Source organism: Trachypithecus francoisi, unplaced genomic scaffold (genome assembly GCF_009764315.1).
Source record: "Trachypithecus francoisi isolate TF-2019V2 unplaced genomic scaffold, Tfra_2.0 Lachesis_group12, whole genome shotgun sequence".
Classification (NCBI taxonomy): domain Eukaryota; kingdom Metazoa; phylum Chordata; class Mammalia; order Primates; family Cercopithecidae; genus Trachypithecus; species Trachypithecus francoisi.
In genome coordinates, this window is record NW_022681457.1 from 62,333,651 (window position 1) to 62,354,132 (window position 20,482).

Consider the following 20,482-nt stretch of genomic DNA (forward strand, 5'->3'; position numbering starts at 1 on the left):
TTGTATTTATTTTAATTTATTTTTTTTAGTAGAGACGGGGTTTCACTAAATGCTGCCAGGCTGGTCTCAAACTCCTGACCTCAGGTGATCCGCCCACCTCGGCCTCCCAAAGTGCCGGGATTACAGGCATGAGCCACCGCGTCCAGCTGCAAAGCCCATTTTTCTATGGGTAACCTGTTCTGCGCGGGGTGGCACCATTTTTCACCCAGCGGGTAAGGAGGCAGCGAAGTTGCGGGCCCAGCATAGCGCGCGCCTCGTAAGTGCTTGGTGCGGGCGCGGGCGCGCGGCGCCACCGTTCCCATCCAGGCTTGCGGGCGGCCACCGGCGGGCAGGGCTTCGAGATGGCCTCGCCATCGCGGTACTCCCCGACAGCCCCGGACAGGGAATGCAAGTTGCCGCCACCCTCAGCCCCTGCCGACGAGTATCGTCCCGGCAAGCTGTCCTGGGGAACCCTGGCGAGGGCCTTAGGCTGCTTCAGGCTGCCGATCCCGCACACGCGCCTGCTGGCCACCCTCGACCCCCTGGCCTTGGACAGGGAACCACCGCCGCAGCTGTTGCCCGAGAAGCAGCAGGTGCCAGAGAAATTGATTTGGGGCGACCAGGAGCCTCTCTCCAAGGTCAGAACCGCCGCAGGGGGCAGTGGCCTGTTCCCCACATGTGAGGAAGGCGCTCAGGCTGTCGGGGGACCCATGGAAAACCCACCTGGCTTCACCAGGGCCCCCAGAGAGTCCCTAGGCCCATTCCCCTATCTGTGGTACATCAGTGGGAAAAGGTCAGATAGCCGAGCAGGGCCTGCTGGAGATGCTGGCGGGGGCTCCCTGCACTGCCACCTGCTGGGGAACCAGGACTCTTGGCTGGGAAGAGGCTCTGCGCCTCCATGTGCACCCTGACCCCACCTAGACCTTACAGTCTCTGTAGGGCCATCCACAGTGATGCTCCTAATTGCAGCCCAAGGGTGGGTGGCTCAGCTCTCCCCCTCCAGGAGATAGAGTTAGCATCAGAAGAAACGGGAAACTCAGAATAATAATTAATAATAACAACAATGAATTGGGCCAGGCAAGGTGACTCACAACTGTAATCCCAGCCCTTTGGGAGGATCACTTGAGCCCAGGAATTTGAGACCAGCCTGGGCAACATAGTGAGAGGACATCTCTACAAAAACTAAACTTAGCCCAGTGTGATGGGGCGCACTTGTGTTCCCAGCCGCTTGAAAGGCTGAGGCAGGAGGATCCCTTGAACCCAGGAGTTTAAGGCTGCAGTGAGCTATGATTGCACCACTGCACTCCAGCCTGGGCAACAGAGTGAGACTCTGTCTCCAGAATAAATATATATATATGCTGAATATATATATATGTGTGTGTGTGTGTGTGTGTATATAGAGAGAGAGATAAAAACTGGCTGGGTGCGGTGGCTCATGCTTGTAATCCCAGCACTTTGGGAAGCCGAGATGAGCAGATCACTTGAGGTCAGGGGTTTGAGACCAGCCTGGCCAACACAGTGAAACCCTTTCTCTACTAAAAATGCAAAAATTAGCTGGGCGTGGTGGTGTGTTCCTGTAATCCCAGCTACTGAGGAAGCTGCAGCGGGAGGATCACTTGAACCCAGGAGGCAAAGGTTGCAGTGAGCCAAGATCATCTCACTCCGTCTCAAAAACAAAACAAAACAAAAACCCAATAAAGAACATTCTCAGTAAGTAGCGTTTCATGCTTGGCCTTGATTTAATGCACTCACATGCAGATGTCAGAATGTGTTTTTAATAATTTCCTCGAAACCTCTGCCTGGCTTCCCAGCATGTTTAAGATGAAGTCTGGTGATCTGCCTGTGGCCTTCCAGGCCATTTCAAATCTGGCACCTCTCCATGTTCTCCTCCCCGTTCCCCCTGTCTTGCTGACCTACAAGCAGATCTGGCCTCAGGGCTCTTGGCGGGTCCCTGCCTCCACGGTATTGCGCTCTTGGGGAGGCCCTCCCTGACTGTCCGTCTAAAGTAGCCGGGGCCACTGTCTCCTCCATGCCTTTTGCCATGGCCTGACATCTCCGTTTCATCCTCAGGGTGTCATCTGGCTGCCAGCAACTGACACCTCAAAGTTGGAGACTTTGCTCCTAGGTGGCTGCTGAGCTGCAGCATCAGGTCCAGGCCCCGTGGAGGGGGAGGAGGCTCTCTAGGTTTATTTGTAGAATATATGAATGAATGCTACACAGAGAAGAACCGTTTTGTTTTAGCCCAAATTCTCTGTCCTCTGCATGAGCTTTGTCAGCACCTCTGAAATGTACTTATGTGTTGGGGACTTCTCTCTGCAACCCCTGGGACCCCTTTACCTAGTGGATCCCAAGGGACTGTGTGCAGAAAAAAACCTGAAAGGAGGGCCCCAGAAAAGCCTGTGGTGGGGATAGTGGAATGGTTTCTCCCTCTTGCTGACATTTTCCCATGATGGAATTCTAGGGGTGTTTGTGTGTGTGTTTTCCTATTTTTTAAATTAAATTATATATTTTTAAAATTATTATTGAATTTTAATTTTGATTTTCTTTCTTTTTTTCTTTGTAGAGAGGGAGGTCTCCCTATGTTACCCAGGCTGGTCTTAAACTCCTGGCTTCAAGCAATCCTCCTCCTCGGCCTCCCAAAGCGCTGGAATTGCATGCGTGAGCCACTGCACCCAGCAAATTTAATTTCAATTTTTAATGATAGTTCGGTTTTCCTAATGAGAGAGATAACCCAAACCCTGCAGGAGCGGCGGGTGCTGGGGTCGCCAGGGGCGGGGGCGGTGCAGGAGGGCTGCGCAGGTCTCGTCCTGTTCCGGGGACTGGGGCCGCTCCTGGGGTAGGGAGCCGTTCCTGCACGCGCGGCCCCGGACCGCCCGGGGTTAGCGAACTCTGCTGGAGAAAAGCCCAGTCCCAGCTCTCCGCGCTCCCTGGCAACGGAGCCCGTGTTCCCGCGCCCTGGAGGCCCGAACCCACATTCCAGTGTCCCCGTGTCCCCGAGTCCCCTAGGAGCGGGGTATCCTCTCATCCCCTGCATCCCCACCTGCGCTTCCCGAACACCCCGCACATCACCTGCAACCCGAAGGCCACCACCGCCCTGAACCGTCGCATCTTCTCACCCCTGCCCTCCTGCTGACTCAGCCCAGCACCCTGACACTGCCTTCCAGGCCACACCCCTCGTCTTGCCTCCAACATTTCCCCCACCCCTACACTTCCACAACTCAACCTGGGACGTGTCGCCATGGGCGGGCAGAGGGGAACACTTCAGGCTTCCGCGCTCTGTCCTCTTTTTTTTCTTCCAGTTTTAGTGAGATATAATTCACATACCATATAGTTTAACCGTAGAAGCTGTAGTGGTTTCTAGGGTATTCACAGAGTACTGTACTCCCCAGTTCCCCAATACCCATCCTGCCCAGACCAGGCAATTCTACTTTCTGTCCATAGATTTGTCTATTCTAGACATTTTATAGTGATAGAATCAAGCCATATGTGGTCTCTTGTGACTGGCTTCATTTCCTTAGCATAACGTCCTCAAGGTTCATCCATGTTGTAGCCTGTAGCAGTGCTTCCTTCCCTTTTCATTACCAAGTAATATTCTGTTGCATGGCCATGACACTTTTTTTTTGAGACAGTCTTGCTCTGTTGCCCAGACTGGAGTGCAGGGGCGTGATCTCGGCTCGCGTGATTTGCCTCCCAGGTTCAAGAGATTCTCCTGCCTCAGTTCCCCAGTAGCTGGGATTACAGGCACATGCCACCATGCCCGGCTAATTTTTGTACGTTTAGTAGAGACAGGATTTCACCACATTGGCCAGGCTGGTCTCAAACACCTGACCTCAGGTGATCCACCTACCTCGGCCTCCCAAAGTGCTGGGATTACAGGCGTGAGCCACTGTGCCCGGCCAAACTGCCCATTTTTCAAAGTAACTGCACTACTTTACGTTCCTACCAGCAATGTAGGAGGGTTTCAACTATTCACATCCTTGCCAACACTTGTTATGGGACTTTGATGATAGCCATCCTAACAAATATGACACGGTATCACACTCTGGTTTTCTTTCCTTTCTTTCTGTTTTTTCTTTTTTTCTTTTTCTTTTTTTATTTTATTTTTTGTTTTATTGAGACGGAGTCTTGCTCTGTCACCCAGGCTGGAGTGCACTGGCATGATCTCAGCCTACTGCAGCCTCTGCCTCCTAGGTTCAAGTGATTCTCCTGCCTCAGCCTCCCAAGTAGCTGAGATTAGATGTGCCCACCACCACATTTGGCTAATTTTTTTTTTTTTTTGAGATGGAGTTTTGCTCTTGTTGCCCAGGCTGGAGTGCAGTGGCACGACCTTGGCTCACCACAACCTCCACCTCCTGGGTTCAAGCGATTCTCCTGCTTCAGCCTCCCGAGTAGCTGGGATTACAGGCATGCGCCACCATGCCCGGCTAATTTTGTATTTTTAGTAGAGACGGGGTTTCTCCATGTTGATGAGGCTGGTCTCAAACTCCCGACCTCAGGTGATCCACCTACCTCTGCCTCCCAAAGTGCTGGGATTACAGGCATGAGCCACCGCGCCCGGCCACACTGTGGTTTTCATTTGCACTTTCCTGATGTGGTGAGTGATGTTGAGAATTTTTTCATGTGCTATCAACTATTTGCATATATATATATTTTGTTTTTGTTTTTGTTTTTGTTTTGTTTTGTTTTTCTTTTTGAGACAGGTCTCACTCTATCGCCCAGGCTGGAGTGCAGTGACATGATCATAGCTCATTGTAACCTCTGCCTCCCGGGTTCAAGCAATTCTCATGCCTCAGCCTCCTGAGTAGTTGGGATTACAGGAGCACACCATGACAACGGGCTACTTTTTTTTTTTTTTTAGTAGAGATAGAGTTTCGCCATGTTGGCCAGGCTGGTCTTGAACTCCTGGCCTCAAGTGATCCATCTGCCTCAGCCTCCCAAAGTGCTGAGATTATAGTTGTGAGCCACCGCACCCAGCCCTTGCATATCTTCTTTGGAGATATATCTGTTCAAATCCTTTGCCTATTTAAAATTTTAATTTTAATTATTTAAAGGTAGGGTCTTGCTCTGTCACCCAGGCTGGAGTGCAGTGCTGCAATCATAGCTCACTGTAACCTTAACCTTCTGGGCTCAAGTAGTCCTCCTGCCTCAGCCTCCTGAGTGGCTGGGACTACAAGTGTGCGCCACCATGCCTGGCTCATTTTCTTTTTTTCTTTTTTCTTTTTTTTTCCAGTTTTGTACAGACAGTCTCACTGTGTTGCCCAGACTAGTCTTGAACTCCCAGGCTCAAGCAGTCCTCCTGCCCCAGCCTCCCAGAGTGCTGGGATTACAGGGATGAGCCACTATGCCCAGGCAGAATTTTTTTTTTTTCAGATGGAGTCTCACTCTGTCACCCAGGCTGGAGTGCAGTGGTGCAACCTTGGCTTACTGCAACCTCCGCCTCCTGTGTTCAAGCGATTCTCCTGCCTCAGTCTCCCAAGTAGCTGGGATTACAGGCACCCACCACCATGCCCGGCTAATTTTTGTATTTTTAGTAGAGATGGGGTTTCACCATGTTGGCCAGGCTGGTCTCGAACTCCTGACCTCAGGTGATCTGCCCGCCTTGGCCTCCCAAAGTGCTGGGATTACAGACGTGAGCCACCCCTCTTTGGCTAGAATTTTTTAAATTCATTTTTTTCCAGGTGGTTTATTGCAAGTGTTTAGAAATAAAGTTAACTGTTGTACATTGATCTTGTGTCCTGCAACATATTTAACTCATCTGGTCTCTCCTTTTTTCAGATCCCATTTAAAATTCTGAGTGGGCATGAGCACGCTGTGAGCACCTGTCACTTCTGCGTGGATGACACAAAGCTCCTCAGTGGCTCCCATGACTGCACTGTGAAGCTGTGGGTAGGTGGCCCACTGGTAGGTGCTCCTGGAGCAAAAACCTTTCTTAAGCTTAGGCACCTCCTGTGTAGAGTTCCCCAGCACTAAACTCGCAGGCATTTGTGGGTCCTGGTTTGCAGGTCTTCTGAGAAAAGTGCCAGAAGGAGGGGAAGGTGAGAGCCCAGCCTGGATGAAATTAGGGTGGCTGCTGCCAGCTTGTGGACCTGGAAACAGTGGGAATGGGATGGAGACCTCTGGACTGACAGCGCCACACTTTTGTTTTTTTGAGACAGGGTTTTGATCTTTTTGGCCAGGCTGGAGTACATTGGTGGGATCTTGACTCACTGCAACCTCCGCCTACTGGGTTCAAGCCATTCTCCTGCCTCAGTCTCCCAAGTAGCTGGGATTACAGGCATGTGCCACCACACCCAGCTAATTTTTTTTTTTTTAGTAGAGATGGGGTTTCACCATGTTGGTCAGGCTGGTCTTGAACTCCTGACCTCAGGTGATCTACCCACCTCAGCCTCCCAAAGTGCTGGGATTACAGGCATGAGCCACAGCGCCTTTTTTTCTTTTTTTTTTTTGAGACCGAGTTTTGTTCTTGTCGCCCAGGCTGGAGTGTCATGGCGTGATCTCAGGTCACTGCAACCTCCGCTTCCTGGGTTCAAGTGATTGTCCTGCCTCAGCCTCCTGAGTAGCTAGGACTACAGGTGTGTGCCATTACTCCTGGCTAATTTTATATTTTTGGTAGAGACAGAGTTTAACCATGTTAGCCAGGCTGGTCTTGAAATCCTGACTTTAGATGATCCACCTACCTCAGCCTCCCAAAGTGCGGGGATGACAGGTGTGAGCCACCATGCCTGGCCCCCACAACTTTTTTTCTTTTTCTTTTTCTTTCTTTTTTTTTTTGAGACAGAGTCTTGCTCTGTCGCCCAGGCTGGAGTATAGTGGTGCGGTCTTGGTTCACTACAATTTTCACCTCCGGGTTCAAGTGATTCTCCTGCCTCACCCTCCCTAGTAGCTGGGAATACAGAGGCATGCCACCATGCCCAGCTAATTTTTTTTTTTTTTTTTAGTAGAGACAGGATTTCACTATATTGGCCAAGATGGTCTCAAACTCCTGGCCTTAAGTGATCCGCCTGCTTCGGCCTCCCAAATTGTTGGGATTACAGGCGTGAGTCACGGCACCCGGCCACCCCACACACCTGTCAGAGAACGGAAGTCCTGGCTGTGTTTGGGGCCTAGGATGTCCTCTCTCTGAGTCTCCTTCTCATCTGGAAAGCTGAGTTCCATCCACAGAGACTGGATGGCCAGGTCTGTGTGGTCACAGAGGACAGAAAGGTGTCCAGGCCTGGGACCTGTTCATGAGGGGTGGTTGGAAGAGGTAGGCCTAGGTTCAGATCAGCACCCCAAGGTGCGGCGGCAGGGGCACCGGGGATGGGGCTGTGATGTTCACATGAGGTTGGCACAGTTGGCTCCTGGAGCCCTTCTGGGGACTGCAGGGCATGGGCAGCAGGCCCGGGCAGTGCCAGTCGCTCCGGAGGGCTGGGGAGGAGCAGGGCTGGGGGAAGGCAGTGGCCATGGGGCGAGGCCACAGAAGGCTGTGTGGCTGGCTGGGGCTCACGGGAGAGGACGGTCAGTTCTGAGTTTTGCAGCATCTGGCTTCAGGGACTGGAGTGGAGGGAGTTGAGGCTGGTTCCCGGGTTCTGGTTTGGGTAATGGGGAAGAGGATAGCCCCTCACCCTAGAGACCACCTCAAGGGAGTATTTGCCGTGGTATTTCCTGCTAGGGGGACAGACACTCACACGGAGATCCGAAATGAAGACATCAGTTGAGTGGTTCTTAGGGCGGTATAGGCAAAAGGATTTAAGGGTTTGGAATAGAGGATTTTTTTGAGACATTATCGGTCAATCCCCACTGTTGTCTTTTTATTTTTTTAATGAATTTAAGACCATTGGCCTATATCGTCATACTTGTTCTTTTGTGAAATGGAAATGGGAGAAAATATGCCTACACACACACACACACACACACACAGCCACAAGGTACAATCTGTGCCAAGGCCATGCCAACTGGGCAGGAGGGTTTGTGGTGGACCCCACGTTTAGGACTTACCAGGTGTGTGGCCCTGGGGGGTTGCACGACCTCCTGGGCCTCCTTGGGTCTGCCCGTGCTGCACAGGACCAGTTGTGTGAAGGGGCTGCCCCGGGGCTCAACTCACCTCCACTCATGCCCTCTGTAGCTGTCCTTATGGACACCTGGCCCACAGAGCCCAGAGCCCCAAGATCTTGTTAGAAAAACTACTGATTTCTCTGGGAGCCTCACCCCCACACCCCACAGGATGACACTAGAGGAATTTTTTATTTGTTTTGTTTTAGAGACAGAGTCTTTCTCTGTCACCCAGGCTGGAGTGCAGTGGTGCAATTATGGTTCACTGCAGCCTCAACCTCCTGGACTCAAGCAATCCTCCCATCTCCATACCCCAAGTAGCTGGGACTGCAAGAGTGCACCACCACACCTAGCTAATTTTTTATATTTTATATTGTAGAGATGAGGGTCTTGCTACATTGCCCAGGCTAGTCTCAAACTCTTGCCCTCAAGCCATCCTCCTGCCTCAGCCTCCCAAAGTGCTGGAATTTCAGGCATGGGCCACCAAGGTCACAGTTTCATAGATGTATGCGGACTTGTCTGGACAAGAAAAAAAAGACATGCTAGCTGGGCGCGGTGGCTCACGTCTGTAATCCCAGCAGTTTGGGAGGCCGAGGTGAGCGAATCACCTGAGGTCAGGAGTTCAAGATCAGCCTGACTAATATGGTGAAACCCCGTCTCTACTAAAAATAGCCAGGTGTGGTGGCGGGTGCCTGTAGTCCCAGCTACTCTGGAGGCTGAGACAGGAGAATTGCTTGAACCTAGGAGGCAGAGGTTGCAGTGACCCAAGATTGCACCACTGCACTCCAGCCTGGGAGACAGAGAGAGACCCCATCTCAAAAAAAAAAAAAAAAAAAGACAAACATGCCAACATAGTCACAGCTGTTAACTCTGAGGTCATGGAAGGACGAATGTTTTTCTTTCTTGTGTTTTCATGTGTTTCCTGTAATAAAATCATATTACCTTTGTAATAATGAGAAAAACTACCAAACTTGCATTTTTTTTTTTCTTTTTTTGAGACACGGTATTGCTCTATCACCCAGGCTGGAGTGCAGTGGCAAGAACATGGCTCACTGCACATTTTACCTCCTTTGCTAAAGGCATCCTCCCATCTCAGCCTCCCAAGTCGCTGGGACCACAGGCACACACCACCACGCCTGGCTAATTTTTTTGTTTTTGGTAGAGACAGGGTCTCACTACATTGCCCAGGCTGGTCTCAAACTCCTTGGTTCAAGTGACCCTCCTGCCTCAGCCTCCAAAAGTGCTGGGATTACAGGTGTGGGAGCACCTTTTTTTTTTTTTTGACATAGGATCTCACTCTGTTGCCCAGGCTGAAGTGCAATGGTGCAATTATGGCTCACTGCAGCCTCGACCTCCTGGGCTCAAGTGATCCTCCCACTTCAGCCTCCTGAGTATCTGGGACCGCAGGCACGGGCTGCCATGCCCGGCTAATATTATCATTTTTTATATAGAGGAGATCTCCCTCTGTTGCCTGGGCTGGTCTTGAGCTCCTGGCCTCAAGCCATCCTTCCTCCTTGGCCTCTTAAAACGCTGGGATACAGCATGAGCTACCACAACCCAGCCCCAAACTTATTTTTAAATGACCAGAAAAAAGGTGGCAATATATTAGAGGGAGATGGGACATAGGATTAAGAATATTTTCCCCAGCTTCTCTGTACATTTATGGACTTTCCAAGTTATTCACAGTAATCTCCAATTAGGGAAAAAGGGTTTTTTTTGTTTTTGTTTTTGTTTGAGACAGCGTTTTGCTCTTGTGGCCCAGGCTGGAGTGCAATGGCATGGTCTCGGCTCACTGCAACCTCCGCCTCCTGAGTTCAAGCGATTCTCCTGCCTCAGCCTCCCAAGTAGCTGGGATTACAGGTGCCCAGCACCACGCCCGGCGAATTTTTGTATTTTTAGTGGAGATGGGGTTTCACCATGTTGGCCAAGCTTGTCTCAAACTCCTGACCTCAGGTGATCTGCCCGCCTTGGCCTCCCAAAGTGCTGGGATTACAGGCATGAGCCACCGCACCTAGAGGAAAAGGGGCTTTTAAAAGATTTAAAAGGTGTTTGGATTTGAGGTGTTGCTGGGGGCAGGGACTGGAAACGGGGTCAGTGGATGAGGCAGAGAGGGGAGGCCAGTGGAGATTTTGGCCAAGATACTGTGACAAGAGGAGGTGACTGTGGAGGGTTATGGGTTCACCCCCTACGGAGGGACATGGAGCACATGGTGGGAGCCACAACTGAGGGTCTCAAGGAGCCAGCGGGAGGGGACGAAGATGGGAGGAGAGAGTCAGGGGAGGAGACAGGTCCCTGGAGTGGCAGCCAATGGGACCAGCAAAGGTAGGGGCTCAGAGGAGAGGTGGCAATTTATGGGACAAGGGGCGAAGGCGCTAGGAGGGCAGAGGGAGGGAGCACAGGGATGGGGGCTGCCTGGAGAAGGTGGTGGAGGGAGGAGGGCTGGGAGTGGTCTGTGGTGTGGGTGGGGAACACTTGGATGTGCTTCCTGGGACGTGGAGAAGGACGGCTTATGGGAAGGAGGGCATACGAGGTGGCAGAGGTGGCAGTGCCTGCATTGTGGATGCAGCATGAAACAGGCAGGGAATGAGAACAAGGAGGCTGCTGTGGGGACCGAGGGTCTCTCCAAGATTAGGGTCTCTAATCTTGGAACAACAACCAAGGTGAAAACAGGCATCTTTCCCTTCACGGAGAAAAGAGCCCTTTGGCCAACACAGACAGCAGCCCCAGGGGGCCCTTTTGCCAATTCAAAAGGGGAAAGAAGGGCCGGGCGTAGTGGCTCATGCCTGTAATCCCAGCACTTTGGGAGGCCCAGGCGGGTGGATCACAAGGTCAGTAGTTGGAGACCAGCATGGCCAACATGGTGAAACCCCTTCTCTACTAAAAATACAAAAAAAAAAAAAAAGAAAAGAAAAGAAAAGAAAAGAAAAAGGCAGGGTGGTAGTGGGAGGGGGAATAATGTGGGGGAATAGGAAGATACAAGGTGGGCCGTACAGGTGGTAAGTTACCATCCCATCCCCTGGGCAATGACAAGGGGAGAGGCTCCCTTGCCCCTGGGCCTCTCAGTCAGCCCAGAGGATTGAGAAAGGGTTTAAGGCTCCCAGAAAGCTGAGTGCAATGGCCCACATCTGTAATCCCAGTGCTTTGGGAGGCTGAGGTGAGAAGGTTGCTTGAGGCCAAGAGTTTGAGACCAGCCTGGGCAATGGAGCAAGACCCTCATCTCTACAAATAAAAAATAAAAAATTAGCCAGGCATGGTGGTGCACTTCTGTAGTCCCAGCTACTCGGGAAGTTGAGATGGGAGGATTGTTTGAGCCCAGGAGGTGGTGCCCGCAGTGAGCCATAATTGCAACTCTGCATTGAAGCCTGGGTAACAGAGTGAGATCCAGTGTCAAAAACAAAACAAAACAACAAAACAAAACAAAACAAATGCTGATCACAGTGACTCATGCCTGTAATCACAGCACTTTTGGAGGTTGAGGCAAGAGGATCGCTTGAGCCAAGGAGTTTGAGACCAGCCTGGGCAATATAGTGAGACCTTGTTTCTACCAAAAACAAAAAATTAGCCAGGCGCGGTGGCGTGTGCCTGTGGTCCTAGCGACTTGGGAGGCTGAGATGGGAGGATGGCTTTGGCCCAGGAGGCCAAGGGGTGCAGTGAGCCGTGTTCTTGCCACTGCACTGCAGCCTGGGTGATAGAGCAAGACCCTGTCTCAAAAAAAAAAAAAAAAGTTTGGTAGTTTTTCTCATATTATTACAAAGGTAATATGATTTTATTACAGGAAACACATGAAAACACAAGAAAGAAAAAACTCATCTTTCCATTGACCCCAGAGTTAACGGCTGTGAAAATGTTGGCATAGGTATTTTTTTCCTGTCCACACACGTCCGCATACATTTATAAAATTGGGACTGTACCGAAATACTGAATATGTACTCACCATAAACTTAGATGCCAAATATTGTCACATCTCCTTCATTTTCCAACTATTAATTAGACCCCCTTTCCCTCATTCATTTGAAGTCTAACCAGTATTTGCCCTTTAAATTGTCTGGGTCCACAGGGGTGGGGTCCTGCTTCCAAATGCCCAGTGTGGAGGGAGTGGGACGATCTGTACACAGTTGCTGTTCCTGCTCTTGGCCACGTGGTGTCACTGTCGAGTCTAAAGCGGCACAGCCCCAAGGACCCTGATCCATTCTGGCGCTGCCCTGAGCTGGCCCCGGCCCGCCCAGAGTGCGTGCATGGGCCTCGATTCCACACCCCAAGACGATCATTTTCTTTTCTTTTCTTTTCTTTTTTTTTTTTTGAGACGGAGTCTCGCTCTGTGGCCCAGGCTGGAGTGCAGTGGCCGGATCTCAGCTCACTGCAAGCTCCGCCTCCCGGGTTTACGCCATTCTCCTGCCTCAGCCTCCCGAGTAGCTGGGACTACAGGCGCCCGCCACTTCGCCCGGCTAGGTTTTTGTATTTTTTAGTAGAGACGGGGTTTCACCGTGTTAGCCAGGATGGTCTTGATCTCCTGACCTCGTGATCCGCCCGTCTCGGCCTCCCAAAGTGCTGGGATTACAGGCTTGAGCCACCGCGCCCGGCCATTTTCTTTTCTTTTCTTTTTTTTTTTTTTTTTTGAGACGGAGTCTCGCTCTGTCGCCCAGGCCAGAATGAAGTGGCACGATCTTAGCTCACTGAAACCTCCGTCTTCTGGGTTCAAGCGATTTTCCTGCCTCAGCCTCACCAGTAACTGGGACTACAGGCGCGTGCCACCACACCCAGCTAATTTTTGTATTTTTGGTAGAGACGGGGGTTTCACCATGTTGGCCAGGCTGGTCTCGAACTCCTGATCTCAAGTGATCCACTCACCTCGGCCTTCCAAAGTGCTGGGATTACAGGCGTGAGCCACCGCGCCTGGCCGGGAAGACATTGCTAGATTCTGCAAAGCCTTTTTGGCCAGTAGGAAAGGAAAACACCATCCCTTTGCAGCTCTGCCCCCAGCATGGCCAGTTTCCACCTGGTGTCTGTGGAATTGCAGGGTAATTTCTCATGGATGCCAACAATGGCAAGGGTGTCCTTCCCGCTCAGGGGACATGTTGCAAAGTCCTTTCCTCTTTCGGAGCTGAGTGAGAGTCCCAGGACCATGGAGTTCTCAGATTTTGCTACCAGAGATAAGCTAAGGGCTAATGTTGACCTCGATTTATGACTTCAGCAAACACGGCAGTGACCACTCTCTTCTCCTCTCTCTCCCACTGATTTGAGGATGCGGTGGATGGTTCTGTGGTTCGCGATTTTGAGCACAGGCCCAAGGCTCCTGTTGTAGAGTGCAGCATCACAGCCGACAGCAGCAGGTGACCTTTGCCTCGTCTTACACTGGGAAGAGGGAGGGCGAGCAGGCAGGCCATAGATAGGCGTGCCTGTGACATTTTTGTTTAAAGTAATAGACATGGCATCTTACCATGTGGCCTAAGCTGGTCTCAAACCTGTGGCCTCAAGCGATTCTCCTCCTGCATTGGCCTCCCAAAGTGTTGGCATTACAGGTATGAGCCACCACACCTGGCCTTTTTTAATTTTAACTTTTTATTTAGACAGGATTCTGCTATGTTGCCCAGGCTGGAGTGCAGTGATGCAAACATGGTTCACTGCAGGAATGGACTCCTGGGCTCAGTGATCCTCTTGCCTCAGCCTCCTGAGTAGCTGGGATTACAAGTGTGCACCACCACACCTGGCTAATTTTTGTATTTTTGTAGAGATGGGTTTTGCCATGTTGGCCAGGCTGGTCTCAAACTCCTAGGCTCAAACAATCCTGCCTTGGTGTCTCAAAGTGCTGGGATTACAGGCGTGAGCCACTGTGCTTGGCCTGTTTTGGTTTTGAGATAGGGTCTTGCTTTGTCACCCAGGCTGTAGTGTGGTGGTGCAATCACAGCTCACTGCAGCCTCCAACTCCGGGGTTCAAACAATCCTCCTGTCTTGGCCTCCCAAATACAGTGATTATAGGCATAAGCCACCACCCTTACTAGGAATTTGTTTTAAAATGGATTTACTTTAACCCTGAACAGCAGCTATAAAATAGTTAGCAGAAAACTGGTATGAAAATGTAAGTTTCATGGGAATTTATCTTTTTTTTTTTTTTTTTAGATGGAGTCCTGCTCTGTTACCCAGGCTGGAGTACAGTGGTGCGATCTTGGCTCACTGCAACCTCCAACTTGCGGGTTTGAGTGATTCTCCTGCCTCAGCTTCCTGAGTACCTGGGACGACAGGTGCACACCACCAAACCTGGTTAATTTTTGTATTTTTAGTAGAGAGGGGTTTCACCATATTGGCCAGGCTGTTCTTGAACTCTTGACCTCAGGTGATCCACCCACCTCGGCTTCCCAAAGTGCTGGGATTACAGGCGTGAGTCACCGTGCCCACATGGGAATTTATCTTATATAGAAGACAAACTTTGCCACAGAAACGTGCCATGTAAGAAGACAAGGATACATTTATGTTTTTCTGTACAAGAAAACATTTCAGAACAAAATAAGTCGTCTCTTAAACTATATTCCTGTGAAAAGACAGACATGTGAGCAGAGAGGAAAGTGATTGATCCTTGTGGGTGCAGAGACCCCTTTAGAAGAGGAAAACAGCTGGGAGGCCGAGGTGGGCGGATCACCTGAGGTCAGGAGTTCAAGGCTAGCCTGATCAACATGGAGAAACCCCGTCTCTACTAAAAATATAAAATTAGCCGGGCATGGTGGCACATGCCTGCAATCCCGGCTGCTCAGGAGGCTGAGGCAGGAGAATCGCTTGAACCTAGGAGGTGGAGTTTGTGGTGAGCCAAGGTCATGCCGTTGCACAAGTGACAAGCGAAACTCCGTCTTAAAAAAAAAAAGAGAAGAAGAAGAAGAGGAAAACAGAAGAAATGATACTTTGAAAGCCCTTGATATAAAGGAGCATGTGTGGGTGGCTGAAGAGTATGGGGGATGATGGTGCTGTGGTTCCTTGTGTGTTAGGTTATATTTCCTTTTCCTTCCTTCCTTCCTTCCTTCCTTCCTTCCTTCCTTCCTTCCTTCCTTCTTTCCTTTTTTTTTTTGATGGAGCCTCTCCTGCCCACACTGGACTGCAGTGGTGCGATCTCGGCTCACTGTAACCTCCGCCTCCTGGTTCAAGATATTTTCATGCCTCAGCCTCCCGAGTAGCTGGGATTACAGGTGTGCACCACCACGCCTGGCTAATTTTTGTATTTTTAGTAGAGGTGGTGTTTCACCATGTTGGCCAGGCTGGTCTTGAACTCCTGACCTCAGGTGTTCTGCCTGCCTCAGCCTCCCAAAATGTTGGGATTACAGGCATGAGCCGCCTTGCTTGGCTGGTTCTCTCTAGTTTCAATGAAAACCGAATGGTCCCTACGGTGGGTGATGGAGCAGTCTTTTAAAGATGATTGTATTATTTATAATCTTGGTCCTAAATTAGAAAAATGAAAAAAGTCTTCATGGAAGTCACAGGCAGGCCAGGCATGGTGGCTCATTCTTATAATTCCAGTGCTTTGGGAAGCTGAGGTGGGAGGATCGCTTGAGGCCAGGAGAGACCAGCCTGGGCAACATAGTGAGACTCTGTCTCTAAAAAAAAAAAAAAAAAAAAAAAAGCCAGGCATGATGGTGAGTGCTCACAGTCCCAGCTACTCAGGAGGCTGAGGTAGGAGGATCACTTGAGCCCAGAAGTTCAAGGTGGCAGTGAGCTAGGACTGCCCCACTGGACTGCAGCCTGGATGACAGAGTGACATCTTGTCTCAAAAAAGGAAAGGAAAGGAGGGGAGGGGAGGATGGAAAGGACCACAGACCTAACTGTCTCTGTTGTTAAGAATCAATGTTTGGGCCGGGCGCAGTGGCTAGAGCCTGTAATCCCAGCACTTTGGGAGGCCGAGACGGGCGGATCACGAGGTCAGGAGATCGAGACCACCCTGGCTAATACGGTGAAACCCTGTCTCTACTTAAAAATACAAAAAACTAGCCGGGCGACGAGGCGGGCACCTGTAGTCCCAGCTACTCGGGAGGCTGAGGCAGGAGAATGGCGTAAACCCGGGAGGCGGAGCTTGCAGTGAGCTGAGATCCAGCCACTGTACTCCAGCCTGGGTGGCAGAGCAAGACTCCGTCTCAAAAAAAAAAAAAAAGAATCAATGTTTGGCCAGGCGTGGTGCCTCAAGCCTATAATACTAGCACTTTGGGAGGCCGAGGCAGGTGGATCACTTGAGGTCAGGAGTGTGAGACCAGCCTGGCCAACATGGCAAAACCCTGTTTCTACTAAAAACACAAAAATTAGCTGGGCATGGTGGTGGGCGCCTGTAATCTCAGCTACTCAGGAGGCTGAGGCAGGAGGGTCGTTTGAACCTGGGAGGCGGAGGTTGCAGTGAGCCAGGATTGCACCACTGTACTGCACTCCAGCCTGGGCAACAGAAGGAGACCGTGTCTCAAAAAAAAAAAAAAAGAAAGAAAGAAAGAAACAATGTTCATCATCTTATTTCCAGAGTCATCGCCGCATCCTACGATAAGACTGTGAGGGCCTGGGACCTGGAGACAGGCAAGCTGCTGGTACGTATGCCTGCCCAGTGGGCGCGTTGCAGCTTGACCAAGCCTCAGGCAGCTTTGGGTTGGACCCTGGGTAGGGGGAGGTGACAAAACTCCATTCTTCTAGGAAGGAAGCATGTTCCTGGGGATGGAAGGTACAGATGTGAACTGCACCCCACAACAACCATTGCTTGCAAAAAGTCTGGAGGGTGAGAGGGTGGGCACTGGGGGAGGAAGACTCCTGGAGGAGGCAGATGGAACCAAGGCTTCTGCTTGAAAGATGGGACGGGTTTGGATACACAGAAAGAAGCCAGAATGGGGGGTGGGGTGTGGAGGCTGGTATTCCAGGCTCCCCGATGAGATGTTTGGATTTGATTAGGGAGGAAGTGGGGCTGAGGCCATGGGACAAAGGCCATGTGCCCCCAAGAACCAGGGTTCTGGCCCTTACCAGTCTGTTCTCTTTATATCTTGGAGGGGCCACTCTCCATCCATCCCACAGGCCCAAGACTCCCACTTGGCCCTGCAACCGCCCCAGGCAGCCTCAGCCCTGCTCAGGGGCCTCCTCAGGGGCTCCTGCCCCACCCTCTCAGCTCCTGCAGGCCTTTCCGCTCCCTTCCTCCTTCCTTTCCTTAAAAAAACAACCTTTCGGCCGGGCTTGGTGGCTCAAGCCTGTAATCCCAGCACTTTGGGAGGCTGAGATGGGCGGATCACGAGGTCAGGTGATTGAGACCATCCTGGCTAACACGGTGAAACCCCGTCTCTACTAAAAAATACAAAAAAAAAAAAAAACACCCAAAAAACTAGCTGGGTGAGGTGGTAGGCGCCTGTAGTCCCAGCTACTCGGGAGGCTGAGGCAGGAGAATGGCGTAAACCTGGGAGGCGGAGCTGGCAGTGAGCTGAGATCAGGCCACTGCACTCCAGTCTGGGCGACAGAGTGAGACTCCGTCTCAAAAAAAAAAAAAAACACAACCTTTCTTGTTAGTGCAAAGGTCAGTTTATATTCATTGTAAACATTTTTAGAAAGACAGGATAAGCCAAGTTTTTATTTTATGATGATGATGATGATGACGATTTTTAGAGACAGGGTCTTGCAAACTCTGTCACCCAGGCTGGAGTGCAGTAGTGCCATCATAGCTCACTGCAGCTTCAAACTCAGATGATCCTCCGCCACAGCTTCCCAAGTAGCTGGGACTACAGGCGAGCACAACCACACCTGGCTAATGATTTACTTTTGTAGAGATGGAGATCTTGCATGTTGCCCAGGCTGGTCTCAGGCTCCTGGTCTCAAGCAATCTTCCAGCACTGGGTTTACAGGTGCGACGCACCACACCTGGCTTAAAACAACCTTTTGACTGTTGGCTCATTTCAGTGGAAGGTCAGGTATGATACCTTCATCGTCTCCTGTAAGTTTTCTCCTGATGGTAAATACGTGGTCTCAGGCTTCGACGTGGATCATGGAATCTGCATAATGGATGCTGAGAACATCACCACTGTTTCCGTCATCAAAGGTGAGGATGTGCGGGCTCCCTGACTCTTCAGTGTGCCATAGGAATAGCCACTTGTCACTGACTGACAGTGACCTTCCATTGCTTTATTTGGTGAAACTGTAGTGGTATGAAGCACATCATTAAAGCTGGGACACTGGGCTAGGTGCAGTGGCTGGGATTACCTGTAATCCCAGCACTTTGAGAGGTTGCTTAAGCCCAGGAGTTTGAGACCAGCCTGGGCAACAGGGTGAAACCCTGTCCCTACCAAAAACAATACAAAAATTAGCCAGGTGTGATGGCATGCACTTGTAGTCCCAGCTGCTTGGGAGGCTGAAGTGGGAGGATCACTTGAGCCCAGAGGTGGACGATGTAATGAGCTGAGATTGAGCCACTGGACTCCAGCCTGGGAGACAGAGTGAGACTCCATCTGAAACCAAAAAACCAAAAAACACCCCAAAACTGATCCTCTTCAGTTAATGCTTTTCCATTCATTCAGTCTTGTGCTTTTAACAAATGACACAATGTTTGACTCCAACCTCATGTGGTCATTGAAGCCTAATCTTTTATTGAATGGAGGCTCAGCCTTCTTAACATTTTTACCTGTTTTTTTTTGTAGAGACAGGGTCTCGCTACGTGGCCCAGGCTGATGTCAAACTCCTGGCCTCGAGTGGGCATGAGCCACTGCACCTGGCCTATTTTTAAAATACAGGAATAGTAATTGTCATATGACAATTACTGCTATAGGGGCAGCTGGGTGAAGGATATGGCTGATCTGTTTTTCCTTCCACCTCCATGAGAGTTTACAATTATCTTAAAATTAAAGTTAAAAAAATGTGTAATCATTGTAAAGACATTCATGGGCTGGGCACGGTGGCTCACACCTGTAATCCCAGCACTTTGGGAGGCCAAGGCGGGTGGATCACCTGAGCTCAAAAGTTCGAGACCAGCCTGGCCAACATGGTGAAACCCTGTCTCTACTAAAAATACAAAAATTAGCTGGGCGTGGTGGCGGGCGCCTGTAATCCCAGCTACTCAGGAGGCTGAGGGTGAACTGTTGGAACCCAGGAGGCGGAGGTTGCAGTGAACTGAGATTGCACCACTGCGCTCCAGCCCAGGTGACAGAGCAAAACTCTGTCTCAAAAATAGAAAAAAATCATTCATTATGTAAAGAAAAAAGCAAAAGGCTGCTGTGTCTGTCCTGTCTCCTCCCCAGAGGCACCTGTTATGAACCATACATTGCTGGGTGGCCTTCCTAAACCGTGTGTGTGTACAAGTGCATACACATTTGCACATACAACACTGCTTCTCATATGTGCTTTGTGTTTCTTTTTAATGATGTGGCACTATGCCATGTACAGTGCTCCACAGCCTCCCTAGTAGCCTGTAATAGCCCACCTGACACTATGCCCCCACCACGCTTCAGACTCCAGCTTTGCCCCACACTGCTCCATGATCCGGCCCAGGCCTTTGCAAGCACTGTTCCTTCTTTCTAGAGTGCTCTTCCATTTCTGCTTCCCTCACTGACTTTCAGGCCCTTCCTGGACCCTCAGGGTGGCCAGGCTTCTGTTGTCTGGGCCTTGGTGGCCCGTGCACTCATCTCATGACCTGTGGCATGTGGCAGGTCATTGCCTGCTCCGGGGTGTCTCCTCCATCAGACTGGGAGCTCTGCAGGGGCAGGGAACAGGCCAGGTGTGCTCCCGGTTCAAAGCCTGGGACATAGTAGTCACTCAGGAATGTTTGTGCAGGTATGTAGCTCCTGATGAAAACTGGAATTGTGTTTTGTAATCTTGTCGCTGGCTGGGGAAGTCGTGGGAGTCCTCCAGCTCAGCATGTGGAAAGCGTGATCTCGAGTCCCTTTCTTCTGTGTTCTGCAGATCACCACACGAGGTCCATCACGTCATGCTGCTTTGACCCCGACAGCCAGAGAGTGGCTTCTGTCTCATTGGACAGGTGCATCAAGATCTGGGACGTTACATCCCAGGCCACGCTGCTCACCATCACCAAGTGAGTTGGACCCCAGGAGGTCAGAAGGGAGTTTGGGAGGGACGTCCCCATTCATGCCCTCCTGGATTCCACACAAGCCAGCATCCATGTGGACACGTCTGTAGCTTGGTCATGGGTGCTCCGAGGAGGCTGGGGACAGGCAGGTGGGAGGGAGCCATCAGCTGCAGCCTGTGGGCTTCAGATGCACTTGTTTCAATGTGAGCCACTAGTGGAAACCATTGTGCAGAGAAGCCCACAAAATGTGAAGTTCCAGCATCTCCTGTAAAGTGGGAAGGTCTGGCTGGGCGTGTAGCTCATGGCTGTAATCCCGGAGCTTTGGGAGGCCAAAGTGGGAGGATCACTTCAGGCCAGGAGTTCAACACCAGCCTGGGCAATGTCATGAGACCTCATCTCTACAAAAAATTTAAAAATGAGCTGGGTGTGGTGTCACACACCTGTAGTCCCAGCTACTCATGAGGC

General features: G+C 50.8%; 1 protein-coding gene across 2 annotated transcripts in view; it reads left to right on the forward strand.

The window, feature by feature from the left end:
* Positions 1-95: 95 nt before the first annotated feature.
* Positions 96-20,482, forward strand: part of WDR88 (WD repeat domain 88) — a 47,167-nt gene continuing 26,780 nt past the window's right edge. Inside the window, exons 1-6 of one of the 2 annotated variants that reach the window (XM_033225618.1) lie at positions 96-617; positions 5,755-5,880; positions 13,252-13,340; positions 16,493-16,556; positions 17,902-18,040; positions 19,894-20,023. In XM_033225618.1, the coding sequence (XP_033081509.1) occupies positions 342-617; positions 5,755-5,880; positions 13,252-13,340; positions 16,493-16,556; positions 17,902-18,040; positions 19,894-20,023 (824 nt within the window). In that variant the 5' untranslated portion in view covers positions 96-341. The remainder of the gene's footprint in view (positions 618-5,754; positions 5,881-13,251; positions 13,341-16,492; positions 16,557-17,901; positions 18,041-19,893; positions 20,024-20,482) is intronic. The other variant, XM_033225619.1, reaches the window with a different exon arrangement.